Raw genomic sequence first — 25,247 nt, 5'->3', positions numbered from 1 at the left:
ATATTTAAATAACATTTTTATATTACAAAATATGAAAAGTATACAGGTAAGTTACTTCGGAACACAATTAGAGGGGAAAATGGTATCATTTATTAGGTATCACTCAGATGACAAGTGTGATTTTTCATTTTCTTTGAGCAGATTCATCAGATGCAAGTTTGGAATTGTTTAAGAATAATGATATGGCCTTCTAAATGTTTCTCTAAACATCTATCTAATTGAAAATTTCGGAAAACATATAGGTGTTTTGTAATAAAATGATGTTATAGACGGGACTTAATTCCTATTGAAATTTGAATCCAATTATATGATTTGGAAAGAATATAAAAACAGATTGAAGTCCTTATTTAGGCAATTTTATCCTTCATTCGTTAAATAATATATATGTTAATTATACGCTCAATTATTGATCAAACATCATAGCTAATCCAAATTACGCAGAAGTGTTCTACGATATAAACGGTGTAAAATGACATTAAAGACAACTTTGAATATGCACCAAACACAAATATTCATTTTTATGTCTACATTAGTTTATTCAATAGAAGGTTACATAAAAAGGTCAAGCTGAAGACAAATCCAGCTGTCAAGTGAAGGAAAGAGCAATCGGTAATAACATGCACCATGTTTTCAATTCAAGAAAGTAGTCTCTGACTAGCAATTAGGTCATAACTTGGCGACTATTGTTAATAAGTCGATAATGATATACCCACTTAAAACATTCTCCAAAAGATCTTCCTAATGTTTAAGAAAGAGAAAAGAATTGAATGTTCGGAATTTAGGATATATAAGAGTGTAAACCCTTATTAAACTACTCGTTAGAGATGGATTCTGAGAAGGCTACAAGACTACAATAGAGAAATGAGCATGACTAAATTGAAGGCAGCAGAACATATACAAGGAATTCTGAGACTATGATACCTACATTCTTTATCTATTGAATTTGAGAATGTCAATGTTCCTTTTCGTCCTCCCATAAGAAAGACTTTAATTTCTTTCCTTTGCATTCCTTTTTCTCATTGGGGCCTGGGACAAGGAAGTAGGTTCCAGGGATATGCCAAGTTCTGAGGTCATGTACAAAAACCACAGAATCTAAACTCAGGTACTCTGAAATAGAGAGTTTGAGGAAGCACCAGCTAGTTCCTTCAGAAATGCAACAACGTCATCTGAAGAGCCAAGTGTATACCGAGCATTCGTTTGCGTTCGTCCAACGGCGCAAGAGAAGTAATTCTCCTTCTTCAGGTCAAGCACATTCCAAGAGATCTTTTCAGGAGCCGGCCGGCGTGGTGCACGGCAGACATGGTTGGTTGGTTTCTTCTCAGAATTTGGAGCAGGCCGTTGTGCCTTATTTTGAGATGACTTTGTTCCATTTTTGTTAGCAGGGATCTTCAAAGATGTCATCTTCTCACCTGGAAACTTGATTCCATCTGTTACCTTGCTTCGTGAATGAGCCGCACCGGAAGAAGGAAGCTCGGGCTCAAAAAACGCATATATGTCTTCATCCTGCTGCAATCAGTAATGTTAAGTTCAGTTCCTACCATTGTGTTCACCACTCAGTTTAAGAGCAAGTTTATTCATCAAAATTAAAGTAAGAGAGATTGAATATATAGGATTATTGACGGATCAGACTTATTTTTCCCAGCTCCCAAACAAATGTGTAGTGACTTTTATAATGTTTGGATTTACAGTAGTAAAGAATTTATCTGCGGTTTCTTTCAAATGGTCATCAGTTAATTGTAAAGTACGAAAAATGGATCACAACAACAGGGTTTGAAACACATTTTAAACCAAAAATACATAATGAAAATCACCTAGAGTTTGTAAGATTTTCTTTGCATATGAGTAAACAACATTAAACATACATGCATATGCTGATAGAAGTAAACAAATAATTGTACTTAATAATGAAAATCAAACCCACCTTTGCAAGAAAATGTCCTATACAGAGGACATAATCAATCGGTGTTGTCATGGATTTGCTGTGGACTATCTCACCCAGGATGCGGTCAATAGCTGCTCCCTGATTAATCAGGTAATAGGTACAGAGCTTTGAGATTAATCATCTTGAGAATTTTAAGGTGAAAACATAACAGAGAAGTCAATTAACAGAAAGAAGAATTCACCTTTGTAACTCCAGCAGCTCGCACCTCAACAGATCTGCTACCTTGAACAACTTCAACTGACGCATTAGAAATTGGGCCTGTCCAAAGATGCTGCAGCATGTCCCTTGCTTGAACTCTTCCAAACTCAACATCTATGATGGTTGTGAGGAGTTAGCAAGTGAAAAAAAAAAGAGGCAGAACAGAACATAAAAGGTCCCCTCAAACACAACTAAAAACAACCTGCATGTTTGTAATTCCATACAAGTGAAGCTTCCCTTTCTTCGAAACACGACCGCGGTGTTCTCTCCCTGAAGTACAAAAAAACATGCTGGAAACACAGGATCACCAGAGTAAGTCAATATCATGAAGAGGCACACTCCAAAGAATTGAAGCTTCAAAATGAGAACCTTCAAACTGTCAACCCATTCCATATTCAGCTGTTCTGGCATTGTTGTCATCCATTCTCCCTTTGAAGGGTTTAGAAACATCCCATTCTCTGCTGCCAGCCACATGTCATACTCTTTGAAGTTCTGTAACAACAATAAGTTAAAACTTGATCGAGTATTTTGCAAAGGGCGTAATGTGACGAGAATTACTTGATCTAGAACTGCTCGACCACTTCCACTTAGCACAACAATTGTGGTCTTTGGGTCACTGCAAAGTTCTTTCAAGGGTTGTTTCAGTTCTGGATGAACAGTGAGCTCCATTTCTTTAAACTGGTCACCTCTTTTCTCAACAGGTTCAGTTAAAGTTCCATTAAACCCCTACAGTCGGTATGACCATGTCAAGATAACATGCTTAAATACAAAATGAATGAAACTTTTCATGATTTATTATTAATAAAAAATTGTGTACATTCCTCAAATGAGAAAATTTATCGAAGCACAGCACACTTGGCCAGAGACCATTTAATCAAATTCTAGTCTTGACTGGATGGTTTATTTCCTCAACTTGCCTCTTCATTTCTTTACAACCTTTAGTCTTTGTTCGAGAGTTAAAAGTTTGGAGGGGATGGGAGGATTTGGAGGACTTGTTGCTTTCTCTTCCCCTCCGACTCCCTCCGAAACTTAACTCACAAACAACCCCTAGAAGATTTGGATGGCTATTGTTTTGACTTATTGAGGTGCTAAAACAGTTATCCTTTATCCACCAAGCATCTTGCTGGTTTTCCTATTTGGTTTTAATTTTTAAACTGCTGAAATATTTCTGTTTTGAAATCACAATTTTTTCCTTTTCAGCAAATTATTCTCACTTCGAGTTATAACGCTTCAGATCTATTCTCCATTGCAACTTTCCTAGTTTTCAAGAGAAAAAATAAATGTATTGATAGTTTGCAATCAAGTGCTTTTCTGTCTTTGTAAAATAGCAACAAGGAAACATTCAAACAAGAATTAAAATGGTTGGTTTTAAACCAGAAGATCTAAAAGGGTTCCTGAAAGATCAGTATTCAAATAAGTCACAAGCTTCATAAGACAACATACCAAAATGAGCAATCGGTTACTTGACTGCAGATAACGTTCGATTGCAGTCTTGGTTGGGAGTCGGGGTGGAGCTTGTTTTGTCCTTAGCTGTGCCTCAACAACAGTATCATTCAATTCACTGCAGATATTAAAAGATGAGGTGCATTATGGTACTCTTGATCTAACATAAAATCCCAAGCATAACATCTATTCTTTGCTAAATTATTTTAGTTCAGAATTTAAAAGCAGACATCTATGGTATGAAAAGTAATGGTTGAAAAGAAAGTATAATCCAATCAGCAGAGTTTTATAACTTTCCCCGAGTAACAGAGGCTTTTGAACAAAACCAAAGATAGGATATTATTGTTGTTGTTATTATTGCACAAGAGTCTAAAATGCAGGCTAAATTTTGAACAAATATGCATAAAACAACAGACTCCGATAAGAAACTTCACCCTCATTATAAATTGCAAACTTCCAACATATAATAAGGATAAAAAGATATTTAGAATGCAATGTACCTGACAAAAGTTTCTGCCCATTCCTGAGCAGTGTGCTGTGTTACATGCTCAAAGTTATGTTTGTGTCTGTTCTGTCTTTCCACTGGTTCCATATTTAAAGCCTTGTCAATTGCAGCGGCAACTTCTGTGATGTTCCAGGGGTTGACCAGAATTGCCCCAGCACCAAGAGACTGCGCAGCACCAGCAAACTGGAAGAATTCCAGCAGTCAGTTACTAGATCAACAGTGTACATACATGTTTAAAAAATCTGAACCTTATCCACTACACATATACATCTAAATAAGAGCACCAAATATGCAAAAGTAAACTTTTAAATGCCAAGATGAGAGGCATCAATATCCTTCTACAAACAGAGATTAAACAAATAGTCTACAAGTTTTTCAAGAAGCAAAGATGAAACTTAGTATATCGTTCATCCAAATTGCAGACAATTGCAAATTGCAAGAGATTTGGCATTTGGGAGCAAATGGTGTTCGGTAACATGGCCCTGCCTCTCATTAAGCAAGGCCATTTGAGAGCTTTTTCAAAAGATGCAGGGAAAAGTAACTACTGATTGAAAATTGAAAGTATTTCATAGAAGGAAATTAAATAAGAGAAAATTTTAAAGATCATTTGAAGTTGTAATGGTGACTAAAAAGTGGCCTTGGAAAGATATGAAATGGACACAGCATGTAGCTTGAAAATTTTTTTCAGGGTAATATTATCATCTCTGCTCCCTAGTTAAAAGATTATCTGCAACAGCCTAAAAGCCAACTGAAACCAATGTTTGATAACCCAAAATGTAAGAGTACAGAAGCCTAGATGTTTCCATTTTCTCACATTAGAATCTATTCTCCGCCAAAAAGTAATTCAACTTTAAAATATCCCGGAAAGAAGAAGTATAATAAAATATAAATACATTAAGTTTCTGTAATTACTTCGCTAAGAATGAGAACTCCTTTTTTTTTAGCTTGGCAAGCGACAAATTCATAACTGACAAGATTCATTCCATCCCTCAATGATGTGACAAGTGCAACATCTGGGAAAGAAACAGAGAGAGTATGAACATGCTATTTAGCAGAAAAAATTACTGCAATAAATGGAATATCGGCAAAAAAAATAAAAAATAAAAGGTAAATATGCAAACCACATTTTGGATTTGGAGGCAAGTGTGCCTTCTCAAACTATAACTTTATTAGAGCATTTTCTCACCACATAAACACATATTTAAAGAGAGAAACAGGTGTACACAATTCTCATGAAGAGCTTGAAAGGAATTGCAGATGGCAATTAAATGATATCAACTCATGTCAAAAAGGGCACTGAAATTTCCATTTATAGTGTACCTAAACACATGACCATTTCTTGAGGCTAACTATTTCCACCTAACAACTTGACATTAAATTGTTCACAGGAAATCTTCAGAATAAAAAAAATCTAAAAAATCACATAGATTGTACCTGTAACAGCATACAAAGCACATAATGCATAGAAGTCAAGAGATCGATCCTGCAGGCATAGAAAATTCATTAAATCAGCTATAGCAACGTAATTAATATTAAACATACGATGTATGTCAATAATCAGAATACACATGTAAGAATGATTGATGTTATTTAGGTATGATATGTGGACATTAAAAGTTCATCGCAATTAATACAGCCCTATCCTTGGCCATTGTTAGCTTCATAAGCAAACTTCGTAAGGCACACGATAATCAGTACAAAATTTAAATTAACCAAGGCCAATTTTTTTTCAATGATGAGAAAATCATAACTTTTAGTATTGTTGCCAATAGTTAGTTGTTTACCCAATTGGACTTATCATGTTTTAATTGGTTGGTAGCTGAAACTCTGTTATACACAGCACTTCCAGATCTCTAAAAGCAGGCCATTCCTCTAATTTGCAAGGCTATGAATAAGAACCAGAACAGTACTGTATCTGAGAAAAATCTAGCATATGGAGCTACTAACAATATATATATAGACACACACACATAATTGTTAAATAACAAAAAGTGTAACCAATTTGAATGCTTTAAAGTTAAAAGGAGTTTGATATGTGTGGTTCATTCTGGGCAGTTACTGGTAACAGCTAAAGAAAATGGAGAAAAAGGCAGTACCTATTCAGAGTGCATGATAAGTAACATTTCCAACATACTACTTAACTATTCTTACATGGAGAAAGAGTCCAGAAACAAAATAAAGAACCAGCTTAATGTTATAACATCAAGAAGAAAATCTCAATAATTATTGACATTTCTATCGCCTACTAATCAATCAGTCTATGAGTAAGATATAGTTTGAACATTTTCATTGATTGACAAGTAAATTTTTATGCATAATACTGTTTCATATGAGCAGGTGCATTAAATGAACCAACAAAGGTGCCCAACCTCCCATATTTTACCCTTTAATTCGACAAACAAGTTAACATTAATTATAAATTCATCGATCCTAATAAAAGGTGTAAAATGAACACATCACATGGCAGAAACTAAGAAAATTATATGCAATCAGTACTGATGAATTACATACTCCAGTGAGATTTTAGGAAGATTCACCGAAAAGATAATCCTGGTTGATATGTGATGACTCTATCAGCATTAATATAATTTTCAACAGATGAATATTAAAGGAACACACCAGGTGATGTATAGGAACAGCAGTCAATGATCCGAATCTTCCATTGATGCGACCAACAATTTCATGAACCTGGCTTGTAAGCTTTTGATCTGGTAATACGAAAGAAATAAAAGAATGAGTGCATGTTTCACATTTCTGTTTATTTAGATAATAAGAAATACAGATTTAGGTTTTAGGAGAGCTATTACTTAATGTAAAATTGAAAGTGAGAGAGCAGTAGAAACCATGCCTAGCAATGAAAACATGAAGTAGATAAAATGGAAAGCTAATGACATGGCACACTTGTTGCATGTTGCATGTATAGTTTTTTTTTCTTTCCTTTTCTTTTATTTATTTCGATCTCTAGACCCTTAAATGTTGAATATATATTTGTCAATATAATACTGTAGGCTATAGCAATAGTGCACACAAAAATTAGATCAACCTTTCAGATATAGGAAAATGATCTTCAACCTATCAAAACAACAGGCTTACTCTAACATAGACTAACACAGTTGAAAAAAGGAATAATTATGCAGCATACACTCAGGAACATCTGTTCTTGTTGGGACAGCAATTTGAAGCAGAACAACTTTTTCACGCCAGTCAGGATTCTCTTCTAAAAATTTTTCAAATGCCAGAATTTTTTGAGGGATTCCTTTGATCATATCAAGGCGATCAACACCTAACATTACCTGTCAAGGCATAAAGTGGTAAAGTGATAATTAGATTAGATCAAAATTAAAGAAGCACGACGCTACAAGATAAAGAAGAATATCTGGCTGGCATCCCATAGCAAAACAAATGCAACTTATAGTGAAAGCAACTCTGTAACAATAGCACTCCAGTAGTCCTTTACTAATGCCTAATTACTAGAAGAATGCACCATAAGTTGAAATTTCATAGTTAAATCACAATCATGACAGATAGTTGCCAGATTGACATCGATAGCTTCCTCTGTGACAAACTGGCAGAAGGATCTGATTAAGAAATGATAAATATTATCAGCAGACAATTCCAACCCTCTTATAGTTTATATACTTTTTTAAAAGAAATTTTTCTTTGGAAAAAGAAAGACAAGAATGAAAGTCTGTTATAGGCGTGGTTATCCCCATAAATCATTATTCCTTTAGATAAATATATTATCAATAGAAGAATCCTGCCAAAGGTGCTTAGTCAAATGAGGACAACGGAGAAGACTAACAGCAGTGATAAATATGGAAAAATGGTTAGTTGTCAGATTAAAAATGGCAGAGAAAGCTGATATGATCATAGGAACCTAGGGGAATTCAGCCAATCATAGTAGTCTCTAGTTGTAAACTTACTACAAAAGTTTCTGCAGTACTTGGAAAGAACAAAGGCGAGTTAGGGTTATATGACGTAACTATGTAAGGGTGGTGTTTTCATCCATTTCAGGAAAGAATTAAGGTTCACGCTTGCGAGTACTGAGCTCTCTAAACTTGCTCAGAAACTACTGTTAGTTCCTGCATATCTTACAGATTTCAGTCATTCATTCTATTCCTTCTATTTCTATTTGTTGTTTCCATTAAAAGGCGCATAAAAGTGTAGCAGAGTTCATTAAACAAGACGTTGATCTAATTTTTTGTTTTTTTCTGAAATTTTGTTCTTACATAGAGTACAATGACATTTAATCCCGCAGATAACCCCACCTTGTAGCACGAGGACAAGATAAACTACTTGTCCTCAAAATCCAAGAAACTCGATTTCATAATAGGCAATTTCACATAAATAATCCAATACATTTAAAACTTAAAAGTGTCAAGGAACTAATACGACTCTAAGATCCTCAATTTATAGAATGATGTAATATGTATGAAATGTAAATCCAAACAATCTGAGTTAAAAGCGCCAACAAGAATAATAAATTATATATAATATGATATAAACAGTAAAAGCAGCTGATTCACAAAGTAAAAGATGTACCTTTCTGTGTTTAAATCTTTCTTCTAAGTCTTTGATGTGCTTCTGGACTTCAGGAAGTTCAAGTGCTCGTTTAAATCGGTGAGAGTCTATACCAATTGGGAACTGACATCCAAGGAAAACAGAAGTAAAAAAGAGTTCAAGGTTTATAGTAATCATATTTAAGAATAGTTTCATGTGTTGAAATGTCAACAAGTAATTTTGACTGAAAATTTAAAGCGTGTGAATATAGACAAATTCTGTGAGCACATACTGCAGCAACTCGAGTCAGCTTCCCTTGATACTCAACCCCTTCAGGAGTGCCCTCAAGTCCAAGGATGCGTGTACATGCACTAACGAAATGCCGTGCATAATCATAGGTGTGAAAGCTGTCAGCAAAAGTTATACTTATCCAGGTCAGAAGCAATAACAATCTCAAAAAATGAAAGGACAACATTTAGCATGAAGTAGGGGAATCACATAGCACAGAACCTAAAAGAAACTGGAAGAGAAAGAATGTCAAACGGAACAAGAGAAGAGCAGCATACCACCATTTAACCACAAGATCTGTCAATCTTTTTACACTGAAAGGTTTTGGGCCACTCTGGCCATTTATATGACCACAGCAATGAAACAATTAACACTGATTGCATTTTTGGTAGAATTTGTTTACATAAGCTTCTTGAATGTTACTAAAATTTTGTAGTTATAAGTACTTTGGTAGATTGAGTAAAAACAAAGAAAGCATACTACTCCTTATATTCTTTACAAATTTATTGGATAAACAAATGTGTTTTGGGGATTGCAATACGCCCTGTCTTTAGTACAGAAAACTTGATTTCTTTCAAATAAAGTATTCTGTTTTCTGAAAGCAAGATCAATGCTCGCATTAAATTATTTACTGCCACTTGGTTTGGTCAAGTAGTGGTTTTGGCTATGGCCTAGAAGTGAATTCATCACTGGAATTCCAGACCCAGAAAACCTTAACTTTAACAAAGCCCACTAGGTGCGATCAGCTCGACAAAGTTTTATGTTGGCTGTGAAGGCCTAACACAACTTATGGAGGTCAAATATCTAAGTTTCATAGCACAATTTCCATTCCCAAACTGTCCCATGGTGACATGAGAGAATCTTTTTAATAACTAAGCATGTTTGTATCAAACATATTCAAAAGTAAAGCAAGGAAAATTAGATGACTGGTAAAAAATAAATAAATGAACAAACAAACAAAAAAAGGTGATCCCTAAATGGACTATTAAGTTGAGCTTACCCAACTAGGTCAGCTGCCAGAACTGCATGCAAGAGCTCCGATCGAGATGGCAGAGTCCTGTGAATTTCAGAAGATGGAAACGGGGTGTGTAGAAACCAGCCAACTTTCATGTTGCTATTATATTTCTTTAAGCATTGTGGAAGAAACATAAGATGGTAGTCATGGCACCAAACAACATCACCCTCTTCATAGTGCTCATTAACAACATCAGCAAACATTTGATTTGCTTTCTGATATGCTGTAAATTGAGACTGGAAACTACGCGTGGTGGCAAGGCGGTCTTCTTGTGGAAGTCCAAGGTAATGAAAAAGGGGCCACAAGATGTTATTGCAATAACCATTATAATATTGATGAACAATCTCTTCATCAAGAAACACTGGGATACATCTCTGCAACACAGGTCAGAAGCATGAGAAAGAATATATCATAAAACGTACTAAAGAAACAGGAGAATAAAATCCACAATTTCTTTTAAACATTGTGAATGAGAAGCTCATTACTTTTTCAGCCAAGGCTTTAGTAAGTGCCTTCTGTCCAATCTCATCAGGCACGTTGACTCCAGCCCAACCTATCCACCTTGCCTCAAATTCCTTCACACCTTTGTCAAAGATCATAGTCGTGTTAGATAAAACCATATTCTAAGCGGTAACAAACTTATTCAATCAAATAATATGAAAACTTAGGAGCCTCATGACCACATACCTAAGAGAGCGCTAACAAGGCCACCGGCACTTATCTCCAAAGACCATGAATCCTCACCTCTCCTAACAGCTGAGACTGGCAGCCTGTTGGCAACAACCAAAAGCCGTTGCCTGAAAGGTTTCCCATCATCCCTTTCACAAAGAGACTTTGATGCTGCTACCCCTTCTAGGGAACGTTCAACACAGTAATTATTTTCTTCTCCCAAGCGCAGGTCATGCTCAAAATATTCAGCAACGCCATTAACATTATAAATATTACTTTTTCTTAGCTCTCTTCCTCTGACGAGTCGTTCAACTCGACCTGGAAAATTATTAGAATTACCGTTACACTTGCTCCCAGGCATGTGTTCACTACTTTGGAATCCAACCATTGGCGTTCAAAATCAATGTCACGAGCAGTTGAACTGCCTCCCCTGCATTCCGTTTTCAAACAACATTAACACACTGTCAAAAACAAATTTAGTTTCAAGCAGAACAGAGTATAACGCTGTTAAAATAAACAGAGTATTCCAATACCAAAGAGGAGGAAAATTTTCCAATCAGTGAAAATCAGAAGGGAAATTAGTACCTACAAAATTACAAAAGGCAACAGGATTTGCCAATGAGTTGGAAAAAATCAGATTCATAAAGTTATACATCGGAATGGAATTATCAGCATCCCTGGGACTGGTATTTGAATGGAATATGAGCAAAGCTGAGAACAATGGGAACAGAGAAGGAAGTGGAAATCACGGGAAGTGTTTGACGAAAGAACACACATTGCGAAGAAAAGAAGAGGGTGTATTGAAATTAGTCAAGAAGTCAATAGAATAGAATAGAGAAGAGAAAAAAGAAAAGAAAAAAAAATATTACAGGAACAAGTTCACAGGCCAGCTCACAAGACACCTCCGAAATCAGCAGAAGCTGAAAGTGAAAGCAAGAGACAGTTGTGGTTCAACACGTCAATCTCCAGCTGGGTCAGGGTGAGAGGAGTAAATACAAGCGAAGAGGGTACCAAGAGAGAGTGGGAAATCTACAGAATCTGAATGGCAGGGAATTATCATGGTGAGAGAAGAAAAAAAAGTGGTAGCAGTGGAATCCTCGTGTAAGCTTCATAAGGCACATATGGCCTCACTGCCATGCAGGTGACACCCAAGAGTTTGTTGAAACCAGAAAGAAAAACATTTTACTTTAAAAATAAAAATTCATAAACAAAGGGTTGAAAATATTCCAGAACCAACCCAAGCCCCAAGGTCTCCAACTCCAACACATATAGCTTTGCTCTGCCTTTTTTCTCCATATCTGTTGCAAATAATTTATTCTTATTTTTAATATTAATACTATTCGCTTTGGTACAGATTAATATAAAATATGCACCATAAAAATATTTTTGTGAATTCACAACACAAAAGAATGATAATGTTCCATTCCATTGGAACCCTTTTCCTGCTTCTTTTAACCTTTCTATTGAAATCGCAAGAAAGACAGACCTTTAATAACGGGATTTGTATGACCAAGACAATCTTTTTTAAAATAGTTAGCCATGTTATTAAATTAGAAAATATTTAAGGATTAGTATTTTTATTAAAATTTGATCAGTATTTAATTAATAAAAAAATAAATAATTTTATATTATTAGTTATAATCTCACACAATTAAAAATACAATAACTACAAATTACAAAATCTGTTGATATTCTAACACTCTTCGCTAAATAAATAAGGTTTCAATTTTTTCATTTCAGGTATAAGACTTCAAAATTTTTATAAATATAAATGAACTTAGTTACGATTTATTTTAAAATAAATATTAAATGTCCTCCAACAATATGTGAAAAGTTTTTGTTGATATACTATGGAGTAAACTCCATATTCTAGTTTAATTTATTCCATTCAATAGAATACTCAAATTAAATTTTTTTTTTCTTGAACGTAAAAAGAAAATATTGCCAAATAACCAGTAGTATTTGCAAACAAGCATAGGCCTAGCCGCTAGGATTATTTTCTTACATTAAAGGTGACCGTTACATAATAATTAATAATTATCTGAAAAATAGTTTTGGCCTCATGATATGAGATGTATTCTTAAAAGTTAAAACTTAGAAGAATAACTCTAAATTTCAAGCCACATTTTGATACGAATTACTTTTTTCTCCAAAGTTATGTCCATTCCATTACGTTCAGTCAATAATATTATTATTATTATATATAAACACTAACTATTTATGGTTGTTATTCGGCTTCAAAAGCCTCTTCTCCACTCACTTGATTCTCATTCCGCCTGTGCTACTACTGGTTTTGCAGTGTTTATGCAGATTCCTATGGGGTTTGGGAGGTCTATGTAGCCAGCAATTTGTATAGAAAATATTCTCTTGCTTTACAACTTACGGCATCTATGGCATCTATCTTTGCACCTAAATGTGCTTTTGGAATACGTGATAGCCTCATAGTCATAGGGCATTGTTCTTCTTGCTTCAAAAATTGAATTTGATAATTAACTATACAATGATCGTGGTCGGAAGCCAGTTAAAAGCTTACGATTACATTTAGGTAGATCGATTTTTTAAATTTGTTAGGAAAATAAATGGACAACTTAATTATTAGATCGGGAAAAAACACCGCAAAAAGTTATTCGCCTAAGTGTTCAATCAAAACTTGGATTATTTATAGTTGTGTTCACCCCAAAAATAACTTTTGTTACGCCACCTTGACGAGGACCCATGGATAGTGCAAAAGCATTGAAAGAAAGAAGCAGGAGTGGTGGTAGTGATGTCAACGAGAATTTGACGTGTATATCAGTCGTGAATCGTGATATCCGAAGATAGGGGTAAAAATATCTTTGGGATATAGATGGGATAAAATCTTTGTTTAAAATTTCAGAATGGAACTGGGACTATAATGTTTGTTTTAATTTTAAAATTTTATTGTATATTTTATTTAAAAATTTGAAAATTACTAACTTTATAATATATTTATTATTATTATTATTAAGATAATATATAATTAAATGCATAAATATAAAATATCTTTATACCGAAAAGGATCCAACTTTAGGAGATTGTCTGATTGTGTGTGGTGGGAGTCAGCTTTTGGGGCAAAGCAAGGCGATACGCCATATCCCAAGGATGTGAGGTTCAGGTCCCCAGCTCCTTGAATCTACTATCTTCTCGTTCTTGTTGTTGCTTTTAGCTAGTGTTGTTGCTTTCTGCAATATTCTATGCTTCTTTGATGTTGTTTGGAGGATATATTTGGATCGGTAAAAGGAGATAGAATATAAGAGAATGGAGCTGGAATAAGTTATTTTTTCTCACCACAGAATCTTTAATATCAACATTTTCTTTTTTGTGTAAACATTTCGATACATGAAAATGATTTGAAATTTTAAAAATTTTCTATGTCCAAAGCTCCAAGCTGAGAATCAGATACTCGACCAGTCGTTATGGACATCAAATCAAAGTTAAAAGGCAAAAGATAATAATAATAATAATAATAATAATAATAATAATAATAATAATAATAATAATAATAATAATAATAAATAAATAAATAAATAAATATCAAATTTCAACAGCATGGTTTAGAGAGATAATAATCAAAATCGTTTTTAAAAAATTATTATTTTTTAAATATTTTAACTTGGTCACATTAATCTTTTCATTACTTTTGCTGTTGCATCAAAGTTTATTAATATGGTAAGTTAAGTAATACTATAGTACACATATGACCATTTTAATTGGTTTAAGTTTATAAAATTAAATGAAATCAATTCTAAATTGAGGTATTTTAATACATCAAAGTCTCCATCAATTTAAAATTAATTTGATATTATTTCATAAATTTATCATATTAGCATTAATTAGAACCGTCATATGTGTGTTGTGGTAAATGTGTCGTATATTCATGGTTTAAAATTTGGTAATACTATTACTAGAGAGATAATATCTAAAGTTATTTTATATAACAACATATATAATTTCATATATATAACATCCGTAATTATATATTTATTATATCTAAAATTGCACAATTATTCTAACAATAATAAATAAATACTAAATAAGATAGTTTTAGACTATTTAAGCTATTTTTTATTGTCTCTCGTATGTTATTGATAAAAATTGTATATAACTATTTTTTATTATCTTTGGCTACCTACATCTCACACCACTATAAATAAAAAAAAATATTAGAGGGTCATTAGAATTTATTATTTTTAATCATCAGTTAGCCATCAATGTTTAAAAATATGGGATAAAATATATTGTTGAATTATTAGATTAAAGAACTAGAGTAAAAAAATTGAATTGATGACTAAATAATAGCCAAAAATAATAAATTTTGATAGATTCCTAGTATTTTTCATAAATGAATTGAGATGTGAGGTCCTCATTCACAGGAATGTTTGAAATATCAGAAGAGAAAGTATAGAGGAACAACACTTTTTCTAAACAACGTAATTAACAGATTAAAAAAAGAAACCTAATTTTAATTTTAAAAATCAAATTTTGAATTAATTAGATTTAATCATAATTTTGAATCTCTTTTTTATTTTTGTCGCAACCATTCTCTCGCAATCCTGTGCCATCGTTGTTGCTGCTGTATCTAGGGACGGACATATCGGGGGCGAGTGGAGGCTTCGGCCCCAACTTTTTTAAAAAAAGATTAATATAATAAGTTATTAAGTATGATTTAATTTTTTTAAAATTTATTTAGTATTTAGTCTAATATAAATAAAAGTCCAGCCTAACCTAAATATTAATGATTTTTAATATCTAAAAAAGTAAGTAACAATATTAAAAAAATCTGACTAATATTTTTTAATTAAATAAAATTTTTCAAATCCCATAAAGTGGGTTTTTTTTCTTGTGAGCGTCTTTCTTGATTCATTTGGTATTAATTCTCTCTCTTTCAACTATTACAACAGAGAGATCTTTTTTAGCGATGAATATTGTGAAGAATAACTCATAAACAAAATGAAAAGTTAATTTCTTGCTAATTGTCTTTTAATTATATTGAAAAGAAAATTGCTGAAAAATTTGATACAGATTATATTATCAATAAATTTTATGATACGAAAAATCGACCACTTCGTTAATAAAAAGTACATAGATATTTTTTGTACTTTAAAATATGTTCTCTATCGATATATTTTTGTAATACATTTTACATTATATAATTTTTTTGTATAATTTTTTAATATTATACATGTTATTGACCCCTCCAGAATAATATTTCTGGATCCGTCCTTGGCTGTATCGTGACCTTGGTGCCCCGCAGCTATTGTCTCGTTACTTGTTTCTTATCAACTAAGTCGGATGTTCATTTTACTATGTATGAAATGGTTTTTTTTCATTTTAAAGTGGAGATTTATTTGGGTATATCATTGGTATTTTACTTGATTTATTTGATTCTACCTGCACATGCTCCGCGAGATGTTTATTTTACTATGTATGTGAATGCTTTTTTCACTAAGATGTGGATATTTATTTGGGTCATTTAGGTGAATGAAGACGAGGACGAAGTAGAGACGCATTGCGTCGTTACGGTGCGAATGTATGACAAGCGGCCTTCTTCCTCGGCAGAAATGTGCGTCGCATGGAAGCAGTAGGGCGGTGCAGCTGTGCGCAGCACAATGGGGGCAACGGACAGCCTTTTCGCTCATTGGGAACAGGGGCGAAGCTAGCGATGGCACTTTGCAGGTTTCAGGGGAGATGGAGATGCGACGGTGCGGCGTGGAGGAGAGGCAGCGGTGCGGCATGGAGGAAAGACAGCAATATGGCGTGGAGCAACAACGGAACAGCGTGGGCGAGGTGGCGACAGCGGCGCATCGCAGCTTCTTGACCGGTGACGGTGGACTGCGTTTCTGAGGAGGTGACAGTGGGAGACTACGTTGAAAATAGGGTTTAAGGTTTGGTGTGGATGAAAATAGACAATAAAAAAAGTGAAAGATAAAAGTGAAATGAGGTTGAGATATTTTTTCATAATTATCAGACTTGGAGTACAGCTCGTAGTTCACATCCCTTGTCTACCTAGCGAAATAGGATATCAGAAAATTAATATTACTTTTTTTATTTGTTCTAAAACAAAAAAAAAATGAATTTCACGTTTTCGATTGGGCTATTTATTTATTAAAAATAAGAGGAAAAATTGATACTCTAGTTTTTGCTTTAGTAAAATTATTTCTTAATAATAAAATTGAAGATTTGATGTCACTCTTTTTTTTTTGTTTCCCACGGTATCTCCCAACCCGACAAGTCAAGGACTAATCCGTCGCGGTACTGAGCTCCATTTAAGGGTTTGCCGCTGGCCAATGGGTTGCTGCATACACAAGGCAGGATTCGAACCCCCGACACTTGCTTAAGCGGACTAGTGAGCTAACCACTAGACCAACCCAACTTGGTTACTTACATTCTCTTTTAAATCATAATTTACAAAAGAAAAAAAAAACATATAACAAATAGAGTAAAAGAAGAATGGTATAAAGATCTTTTGGTGGAGGTGGAGGTGGATGGTGTCGTGGCTGTTTGGATTATTTATAGAAGAATAATTGTTTTCTTTTTTTTTTTCTTTTAATATTTTTTGAAAAAGCTTAATATAGAGAGAACTTTTTTAAAAATGTTAACTTTTTACTTTATTATTTTACATGTTTTCTTAATATTCAAGCTTTGTTTTTTTATAATTTGTAAATGTCTCCACACACCGAGTTGAGACAATATATTACATCACCAACTTATAAAATTCATAATATAGCATAAAAGCCACTTAGTCAATCACTCAATCATGTGCTTATAATTATATGACTTTTGAAATATTAAGTGATTATATTAAATATTTTTTAATTACTTGACAATATTTAATTGGATGTCTTTTAGCAACAAACAAGCTCCACACATATGAAAGTCATATTTATTTTCCTCAAGCCACCAAACCTTTCTCGCAGCAATAGTAAAAAAACAAACAAGCGAACAAAAAGGAAAAGGAAAAAAGAATAACAAGAAGAAAAAAACTAATAAATATCGGAGGATGTTCCTATCAACTATCAAGATCCATAAAACATCTTTTTTTAAAGATATTTTTTAATAATTAAAATTTAATATATATAATCATTTAAATTATGTTATTTTTATCAAAATTAGATTAGATAAATTAATTTGACTAAAAAATAGTGAATCAAATTTTAAATTGATCTAAATTAATATTATTTTTTATAAAAAAATGACTACAATATTCCTATTATATAAAATAACTAAAATATTCTTATTATATATATTAATTTTTTTAGTCATTTTCTTCTCTATCGTTATAGAGTTAGAATTTAAAGTTTTTAAAATATATATATAAAATAAGAAAATTTTAATTATGTTTTATAATAGAAATATTATAGTAATTTTTTATAAAAAATATTAATTTATACCGATTCAAAATTAATTTATTAATTTTTTTTGTTAAACTGATTTATCTGATTTAATTTTAATAAAAATAATATAATTTAATTGATTATATGTATTAAATTTTAATTTTTTAAAATTATTTAAAAAAATATATTTTTGACATCTTTATCTAAATGACTCCCAAAAAATTAGTGAGAGAAAAGATTTATAAAGGCAAAAAATACGAAAACCATGATAATGAAGCATAAAGCATGTGACTAAATGAATGAAGTCCACGTAAAAGCGACAAAATTAGTACTAATTAACATAAAAAGGCTTTTGCATCCTTGTTATTTGTTTTCCACTCCTTATAAATTGCGAGGGAATTTTTTCCATGCGTAATGGAGAGTCTTAATTTATTTTTTGTTATATTTTAAATTTCTAAATGAGTAAAAATTAAAAAATATATTTTTAAAAATATAAAAACTTAAAATGATTTTATTTATAAAATAATTAAAAAAATTAAAATTAAAATATTTTTTCTTTTACATTATTGCTGGAGCCAGACAGATACGTGAGATTCAACTTTTCAAAGCTGGGACCCATGAAAGATACACAATAACCAGGGAGTTTCATCAAAACCATAAATTTGTCATACATGCAGCTAACTAGGGTCGGTGCCAGTGTCACAATGTTCACGGGCCCCATCCCTAAAGACATGTACACAGCATGACCGATAAATATATTAAGGTTTAACTTACCATGTGATCTTTAAGAACCTATGTTAAAAGTGGTGTTTTTTTCAGACAAATATACTAAACATGGAATACAAAATTAATTGACGATGAAAAGATGGAATTTACCACATTTAAGCTTTTCTTCTTCCCAATGTTTGGGATGGCCATTTCTCCAGCGGGAGTGGATATCTAAAATTTACCCGTTGAAGATCAGTCTGGTAAGCATTTTGTTGCAGGTGACAAGTACCGGATATCCGTATAATAAACGGAATGAAAACAAAGACAGAAGTACTCGTTGCATATGTATCGGTTTAATGTTCGTGAATATGAAATTATAAAAATAGTTTCATATATATATTATAAGTACTCGTTGCGTATGTATCGGTTTAATGTTAGTGAATATGAAATTATAAAAATAATCGTGAATATGAAATTATAAAAATAATTTCATATATATATTATAAGTACTCGTTGCGTATGTATCGGTTTAATGTCCGTAAATATGAAATTACAAAAATAATTATATATATATATATTATGTCAAAATATTTCCATTCTCTCAAATTAGATCTCATCAGCCTCTCTTATTCAGTTACTTCACACACTCTCTCAAAATCTCACTAGTCTCTCCTTCCTCCTTTTCACTACCTCACCAGGTCCTCTTTGGTAGGCCCTTGCGTCGTTGTTGTTGCCGCGGCTCAATTTTTTTTATTGCTGCGTCACTCACTGCAGCTTCGTCATTGCCTCCACTTCCGTTCCGCGACGAGCCTCGTATCTGCAATGTCGACTTCAATTCTGCTCCAGCAACTAACGCCTATGCTCCACGATGGCAACGGCACTTTTGCTCCACGACGAAGCCTCAAATCCACAACCTCGACCACAACTGTGCTCCAGCAAGACTTTGCTCAACGATGCCTCTCTCCACGACGACTCTGCGCCACCTCTACTAACAACGACAACTCTTTTTCGTAGCGACCTTGCAATAAGTTGGATATTTTTGTTAATGGATGAAATTGATTTTAATATATATTTTGATTTTTAATTCATCTATAAAATTGTTATGAAATTAAATTTAGAGTTTGAATTTTGTTAATGTGAAATTAAACTTAGGTTTAGAGTTTAAATTTTATTACTTTGAAATTGAGATATTAGGTTATAATACTGAGTTTATTGTAAAATTGTAAATATTTGTTATAATACTGAATTTGTTATCATGCTAACTTTGTTATATTACTGACTTTATTATAACATTGAGTTTGTTGTGAATTTGTTACAATACTGTTTGATGCCAAATTAAAATAATATACATAATTATGAGTTATTGGTTTTGTATTATAATTTATAATTTTTTTATTTGTTATTTTTTTTAAGCCCGTACATATTTGTAGATATTGAAATATCCAACGAATATGAAATTTCTATTACCCGTCGTGATAGGAGATAGGGACAGAGAGTATTTCTGGAGTACATATTTCTGTTCCCATAAAAACTCGTTGCCAGCCCTAGGATGACATTAGTTTTGAAGAGAGTGCCATCCCTCCACAACATTCCACTCGAACTAAAGAAAACCTACGAGGTGTGTGTTTATGGGTGTTCATGTTTCTTTTGTTTTTGCCTTTTTGGTGTGAGGGGGATTATCGATATTAAGACAGTGTTGACGGTACCAGTGTAGTAATCCAGCTTACCCAGTCGAAAATATCTCATGATAAATCCCCATGCAACAGTGGACAGCATGTCTCACTTTCAAGTTTCAAACGGGGTCAACAATATACGGGCATACGGCTATCTATATCCACAATTATAGAAAGCATGTGTCCAGGCCTGAACTATAAATGAAATACATCGTACGGGATAAAGCATTCCATTTTTGGTAAAGACAGTATAAACCATTTAACAAGCATACTTAGCCGAAGAAAAGGAATGTCACACGATGAAAAATAAAATCCCACTACTGTCCTATTTCGATACAGGTTTTGTGGAGATTTATCCACCAAGCATGAAAAAGCGGTTTTCTTGGGAAAATTTTACAACCATGCTCCCTCAGTCCCTCTCACCAATAATAAGTAAGAATGACGTCAACATATAAATGAATAACAGAACAAGAGTGAGCTGGCAAAATTAAGAGGGGCTGCGGCTGCGGCTGCTTCCTTGGGAAAGATATGTGATTGACTTTTAGGAGAAACATGGTGAGAATTGTTAATTAATATATTTAATCCAAGCATCTGTCGCAGCACCAGTGCAGGACAGTTTTTTGCACAATAATCAAAGTCAGAAAGTTTCGCATACGACGGCCAAAAAGAAGGGTGGAAAAAATAGAGTTCCGCTCTCCTTTATTTAGTTTTCATCCGGATATACATGCATTATAATCTGGACTAAATTATGGAAAAAAAATTTAGAAAAGGTCAGGACCATCAGGTATTATATAATATTTTTTATAAAACATTTACATTTCTCTTGTATATATACTATATAATGAATACCAATTTTGATGAGTATGTAGTTGATAATTTGTCAAAGAAAATCTTTTTAATTTCTTTTTAATTTTTAAATATATTTTTGAATTTTTTGTTTTTTAATAATTTGAAAAATATTTGTATTTAAATTTTATTTATTTAAATATAAAAAAATAATTAAAACAATAATTATTGAATTAAGACTCTTAATCATCGTTTATTGTTAAAATATAGTTTTTTTTATCAATATTTTAGTCCTTTACTTCATAAATAACTCGAAGAAGCACTTCAGAGTTTTCTTTTTATGTGAGGAGATTAATGAGGTAAAATATGAGTAGTTTTTATTATTTTTTTGTGAGATTATTTATTTATATTTTTATTTATGACATTAAAAGATAATAGAAAAGAATAAATTTATAAAAATAAATTCAAAAAAATATTGTTTTTAATAAAAAAAATACGTTAAAATTTTGAAATATAATTTGGATAATTTTTTTATTAGAAAAAATAATTTAGATACATTGATATATTATAATTTATATATAATATAAAAAAGGGTATTAATGTAATTTCATTTGGTTATGATTTATTTTTTTTATTTTTTTATCTAAATACAAGAAAAATTTTCTTCTATTTTCTTTCCATTTATTTTCTCTTCATCCAAACAACATAAAAGAAAATCAACTTTTTTTTATTTTATTTTCTTCTATTTTCTTTCTTTTCATTTTCTTTCTTCTCATTTTCCATCTTCCATCCAAACAAAATATTAAAGTAATTTTCCGATTTTTCAATTAATTTATTTGACAAGCGGATTTTTCCCATCCCTCAAAACTCAAAACATTGACAGAGTAGTCGTTATAGAATTTTCATAATGTTAAAATTAAAATAATTTTTTATTATTAAATAATATTTTTAAAAAAAATATTACTTAAAAAACTATTATCAAAATATAAAAAAATATGACTTTAATTTTAATAAATTTTACATAATTATCATAATTATCGTAGTATATTTATATTAAAATTTACATTTTCATAATTTCGCCAATCCATAGGAGAAATTGTCTCATAAATGGTCTCGCCCTCGTGAATTTAAAACAAAACGCAAAAGTTTATCTCTGCATGTATTGATTGTATTCTATCCACCAAATATCAATTATTAAGTAAAATGTTATTCGTCCACCAAATCAGTTATTAAAATCAGTCATGGATGTATTTATATATAAATATATGTGGTTGCATTTATATTTTAATTATATTAGTGATTTAATTTATTTTTAATATGTATTTATATTTTAATTATATTAGTGACTGATTTTGGTATACAATAGTATAGTCGATTACTAAAATTAAAAAAAAAATCAAAAGACGGACTAAAAGGGGTCCTAAAAAGGCAGAGTTCATTTCACAATATGTAGAAAGAGCTATGACCACTATCAAATACACTAAGCTCTGGAATTATGTTAGAATTGAATAAATTTAACTAAAATCTTAAAAATGAGCTCACTTAATGAATTGAGGACCAAATTTCTGTCAACAAGTCTTACATATCTAGGTCATGCAAAACACTAACAAAACCGTTGAGACTAGAAATGAGGAGCATAATCTTCTTAATTAACTCTGGTTATCAGATAATTAGGCTAATAGTAAATTATGGGAATGGCTATCTCATCCTCGCCATATTCCCAGGAGGACTATGCTGAATGCTAATTCTGATTACTATACTTCATCCTATAATTAATGACAAGGTTGAAGTTGACATACCGTACTAAACTATTAATTATTATGTTCTAGAAAGGCGTCCCCATTACGCTTAGATGGGTAAAATAAGCATTGTCACATGGAAATTGATCCGGACATTTTGTGGAACCCTAAGAAAAGCTCACTACATCTAGCAAATCTATCGTATAGAGAGGAACAGAAGAAACTTTGAGAAAACAGTTTCAGGGTCCATTATTCCGGGTATCCACAAACTCAACCACATGGGTACCTGAGTGAGTCACATGTGCTGCTTTGATCCACATAGAGAGAGATGAGAACCATCTTTAACTGAAAAGCCTATCTTTAGAAGAAGCCATGGCCCCAATTCAATTCTACCGCTTCTTTCCCTGGCCTTTACATATATTATAACAATACTAATAATAATATCATTATTTATGACGTTTTCTCTTTCCGAATTTCCATTCCACTCCACACACACACAAAGGACAGGGAGCGAACTATGAGCCAAAGGACTTTAGAAACCAATTTCACAGGTTGAATTAAAGTTCAAAGTTGCCAAAGGGCATCCCCACGGAACGAATGAGGGGATTTTCGTAGAGCTCTTTCAGAGAAACAAAACTAACAAACACCTAGCAGGGGGACCACTAACCCGCAAAACGGTTGCATCACTAGTAGCAAGAGAAATTCTTAAGATATTCCAACCGAGCAAGTAAAAAGGTCATGCACTCGTACACCACCTAAATATGCCATGCCATTTTCTCCTACTTTAACTATAATTTCTTTTTTTTTTTTTTTTTTTATGGCCAAGAGATGATGCGAGACAGCACGAGCTCCTTTCTTCTTTTTTCTAATCCAGAAGCACTTCAGCAACTTGCATTCTGCTTATGTCCATTGACTCCATTAAAATATCTTGAAAAATCTCTGACAAACAATTCAGTGCGTTTTGACCATAACTTCCTCCTGAATTCCAAATTTCCACAGTAGAAAGGCTGCTAAAATTACGCGCCAATAGTGTTTCTAATCGGTTGGATTTTTTCTTCGGACATAGACATAGTACCTAAATATAACTACTACAGTACTAATGATAAATCTTTAAAATATAAAAAAAAGGAGGAAAAAAAATCAAATCAAATAACTAAAAATTTGGCACGCATGGGAAAACGAGAGCCATTCGAGCCGAACTGAAAAGAGCAACTTAACGAGATCGTTTAATAGAGAATTTTTCTCAGCAACTAAACAGAGAACTTATTATCGTTCTTATTGATTCAACACCTATCACACCAAATCAAATTAAACAAAAAGAAAAGCAATAAAAAAACAAGACAATCACCCAAATTCAAATGCTCAAAAACAGGCGAGCAAAATCAATCAATAGCGGTTCATCCTCAGATCTAAACACTCCGATTCAAGCAACTAGTCGCTACTAATTAATAACATCACATACCAACACAGAAAAATTACAGCTACGCTATTTGAGTGAGAAACCAAATTGAGTGAGAAAGCTAACCTGAAGGGCGTGAAGTTTCGTGAAGTGTGAAGGACGTGAAGTTCGTGAAGTGCGAGTGGTGTTGTTCTCTCTGGTTCAAATTTGAGCGCATGCGAGAGAGAGAGAGAGAGAGAGAGAGAGAGTTTGTTGTGTTGGTTCTGAATGAAGAATGAGAGCGAGAGAGAAACCGAATGGGTTTAAATAGGAGGAGAAAGAAAGAGGGCGCATAATATTTTTGGCGGGGCACAGAGGGCCTGGCTGGCTGAGAGAGAGATGAGAGGAGGGGAGGGGGGGGGGGGGGGGGCGGACAGAGTTGAGTTGCTTTGCTCCTCCCAATCACTTTGGAGGGAATTTGTTCCAATTTTTTTATTGCCACTTCTTTTTAATTAATTAATTTTGAATTTTCCTTTTAAATATTTTTAAGTAGTAACAATTTTAAACATTTGCCGATTAAGAATATGGCTAAGTTCTGGAACTTTGTCCGTCCACCCTTGATTTATGTGGTTACAACTTACAACATTTAGATCTATAAGAAAATTTATATGTATATTTTTTAGTAAAATTCCATCTGACACTTCACAAAAAGACAACTCACCCAATTACAATTTAACTTTTAGTTATCATATTTTTAGACAAGCAGTAGGCCTTTTTGCTAATTTTATTGTGGTATCTTAACGATAAAATTCTAGGTGGCATGTTAGATACTAATATGTTGCTCAACTATTGATTCAGACAAATAGCTCTTTCACTAAAACAATGTTAGTTCTTCTTTTTTAATTTTTCTCTTCCTCATCTTTTTTTTTCCCCCTTCTTTTTTATTGGTAGATACAGAAAAAATTAAACAGAAATAATAATCTTCTCATCTTTGGATATCTCCATCTTAAATAGAACAGAAGAAACCGACAACCCTACTAGGTAAGATTTT

The 25,247-nt window shown here is 32.6% G+C and overlaps 1 protein-coding gene across 15 annotated transcripts; it reads right to left on the bottom strand.

The window, feature by feature from the left end:
* Nucleotides 1-494: 494 nt before the first annotated feature.
* On the bottom strand, nucleotides 495-24,830 carry LOC112772403 (alpha,alpha-trehalose-phosphate synthase [UDP-forming] 1). 15 transcript variants are annotated; one of them, XM_072226150.1, is made up of 19 exons: nucleotides 24,344-24,647; nucleotides 13,590-13,778; nucleotides 10,579-10,990; nucleotides 10,377-10,474; nucleotides 9,877-10,265; nucleotides 8,881-8,995; nucleotides 8,631-8,732; nucleotides 7,231-7,381; nucleotides 6,708-6,796; nucleotides 5,523-5,571; nucleotides 5,001-5,101; nucleotides 4,084-4,271; nucleotides 3,584-3,701; nucleotides 2,699-2,866; nucleotides 2,510-2,632; nucleotides 2,343-2,430; nucleotides 2,124-2,254; nucleotides 1,922-2,020; nucleotides 495-1,506 (listed from the first exon to the last, which is right to left on the bottom strand). In XM_072226150.1, exons 3-19 carry the CDS (start codon nucleotides 10,946-10,948, stop codon nucleotides 1,099-1,101), a joined length of 2,787 nt encoding a protein of 928 aa, XP_072082251.1. In that variant the 5' UTR covers nucleotides 10,949-10,990; nucleotides 13,590-13,778; nucleotides 24,344-24,647; the 3' UTR covers nucleotides 495-1,098. The 15 variants fall into 15 exon arrangements, with proteins under 15 accessions (XP_072082251.1, XP_072082254.1, XP_025673126.1 ...); XM_072226153.1 differs by lacking the exon at nucleotides 13,590-13,778 and adding an exon at nucleotides 11,146-11,858 and having other exon boundaries at nucleotides 495-1,503; nucleotides 24,344-24,493; XM_025817341.3 differs by lacking the exons at nucleotides 13,590-13,778; nucleotides 24,344-24,647 and adding exons at nucleotides 11,146-11,271; nucleotides 11,430-11,858.
* Between the last annotated feature and the right edge of the window lie 417 nt (nucleotides 24,831-25,247).

This window comes from Arachis hypogaea, chromosome 18 (genome assembly GCF_003086295.3).
Source record: "Arachis hypogaea cultivar Tifrunner chromosome 18, arahy.Tifrunner.gnm2.J5K5, whole genome shotgun sequence".
Lineage (NCBI taxonomy): Eukaryota > Viridiplantae > Streptophyta > Magnoliopsida > Fabales > Fabaceae > Arachis > Arachis hypogaea.
This window is presented reverse-complemented; position numbering and strand designations above follow the sequence as displayed.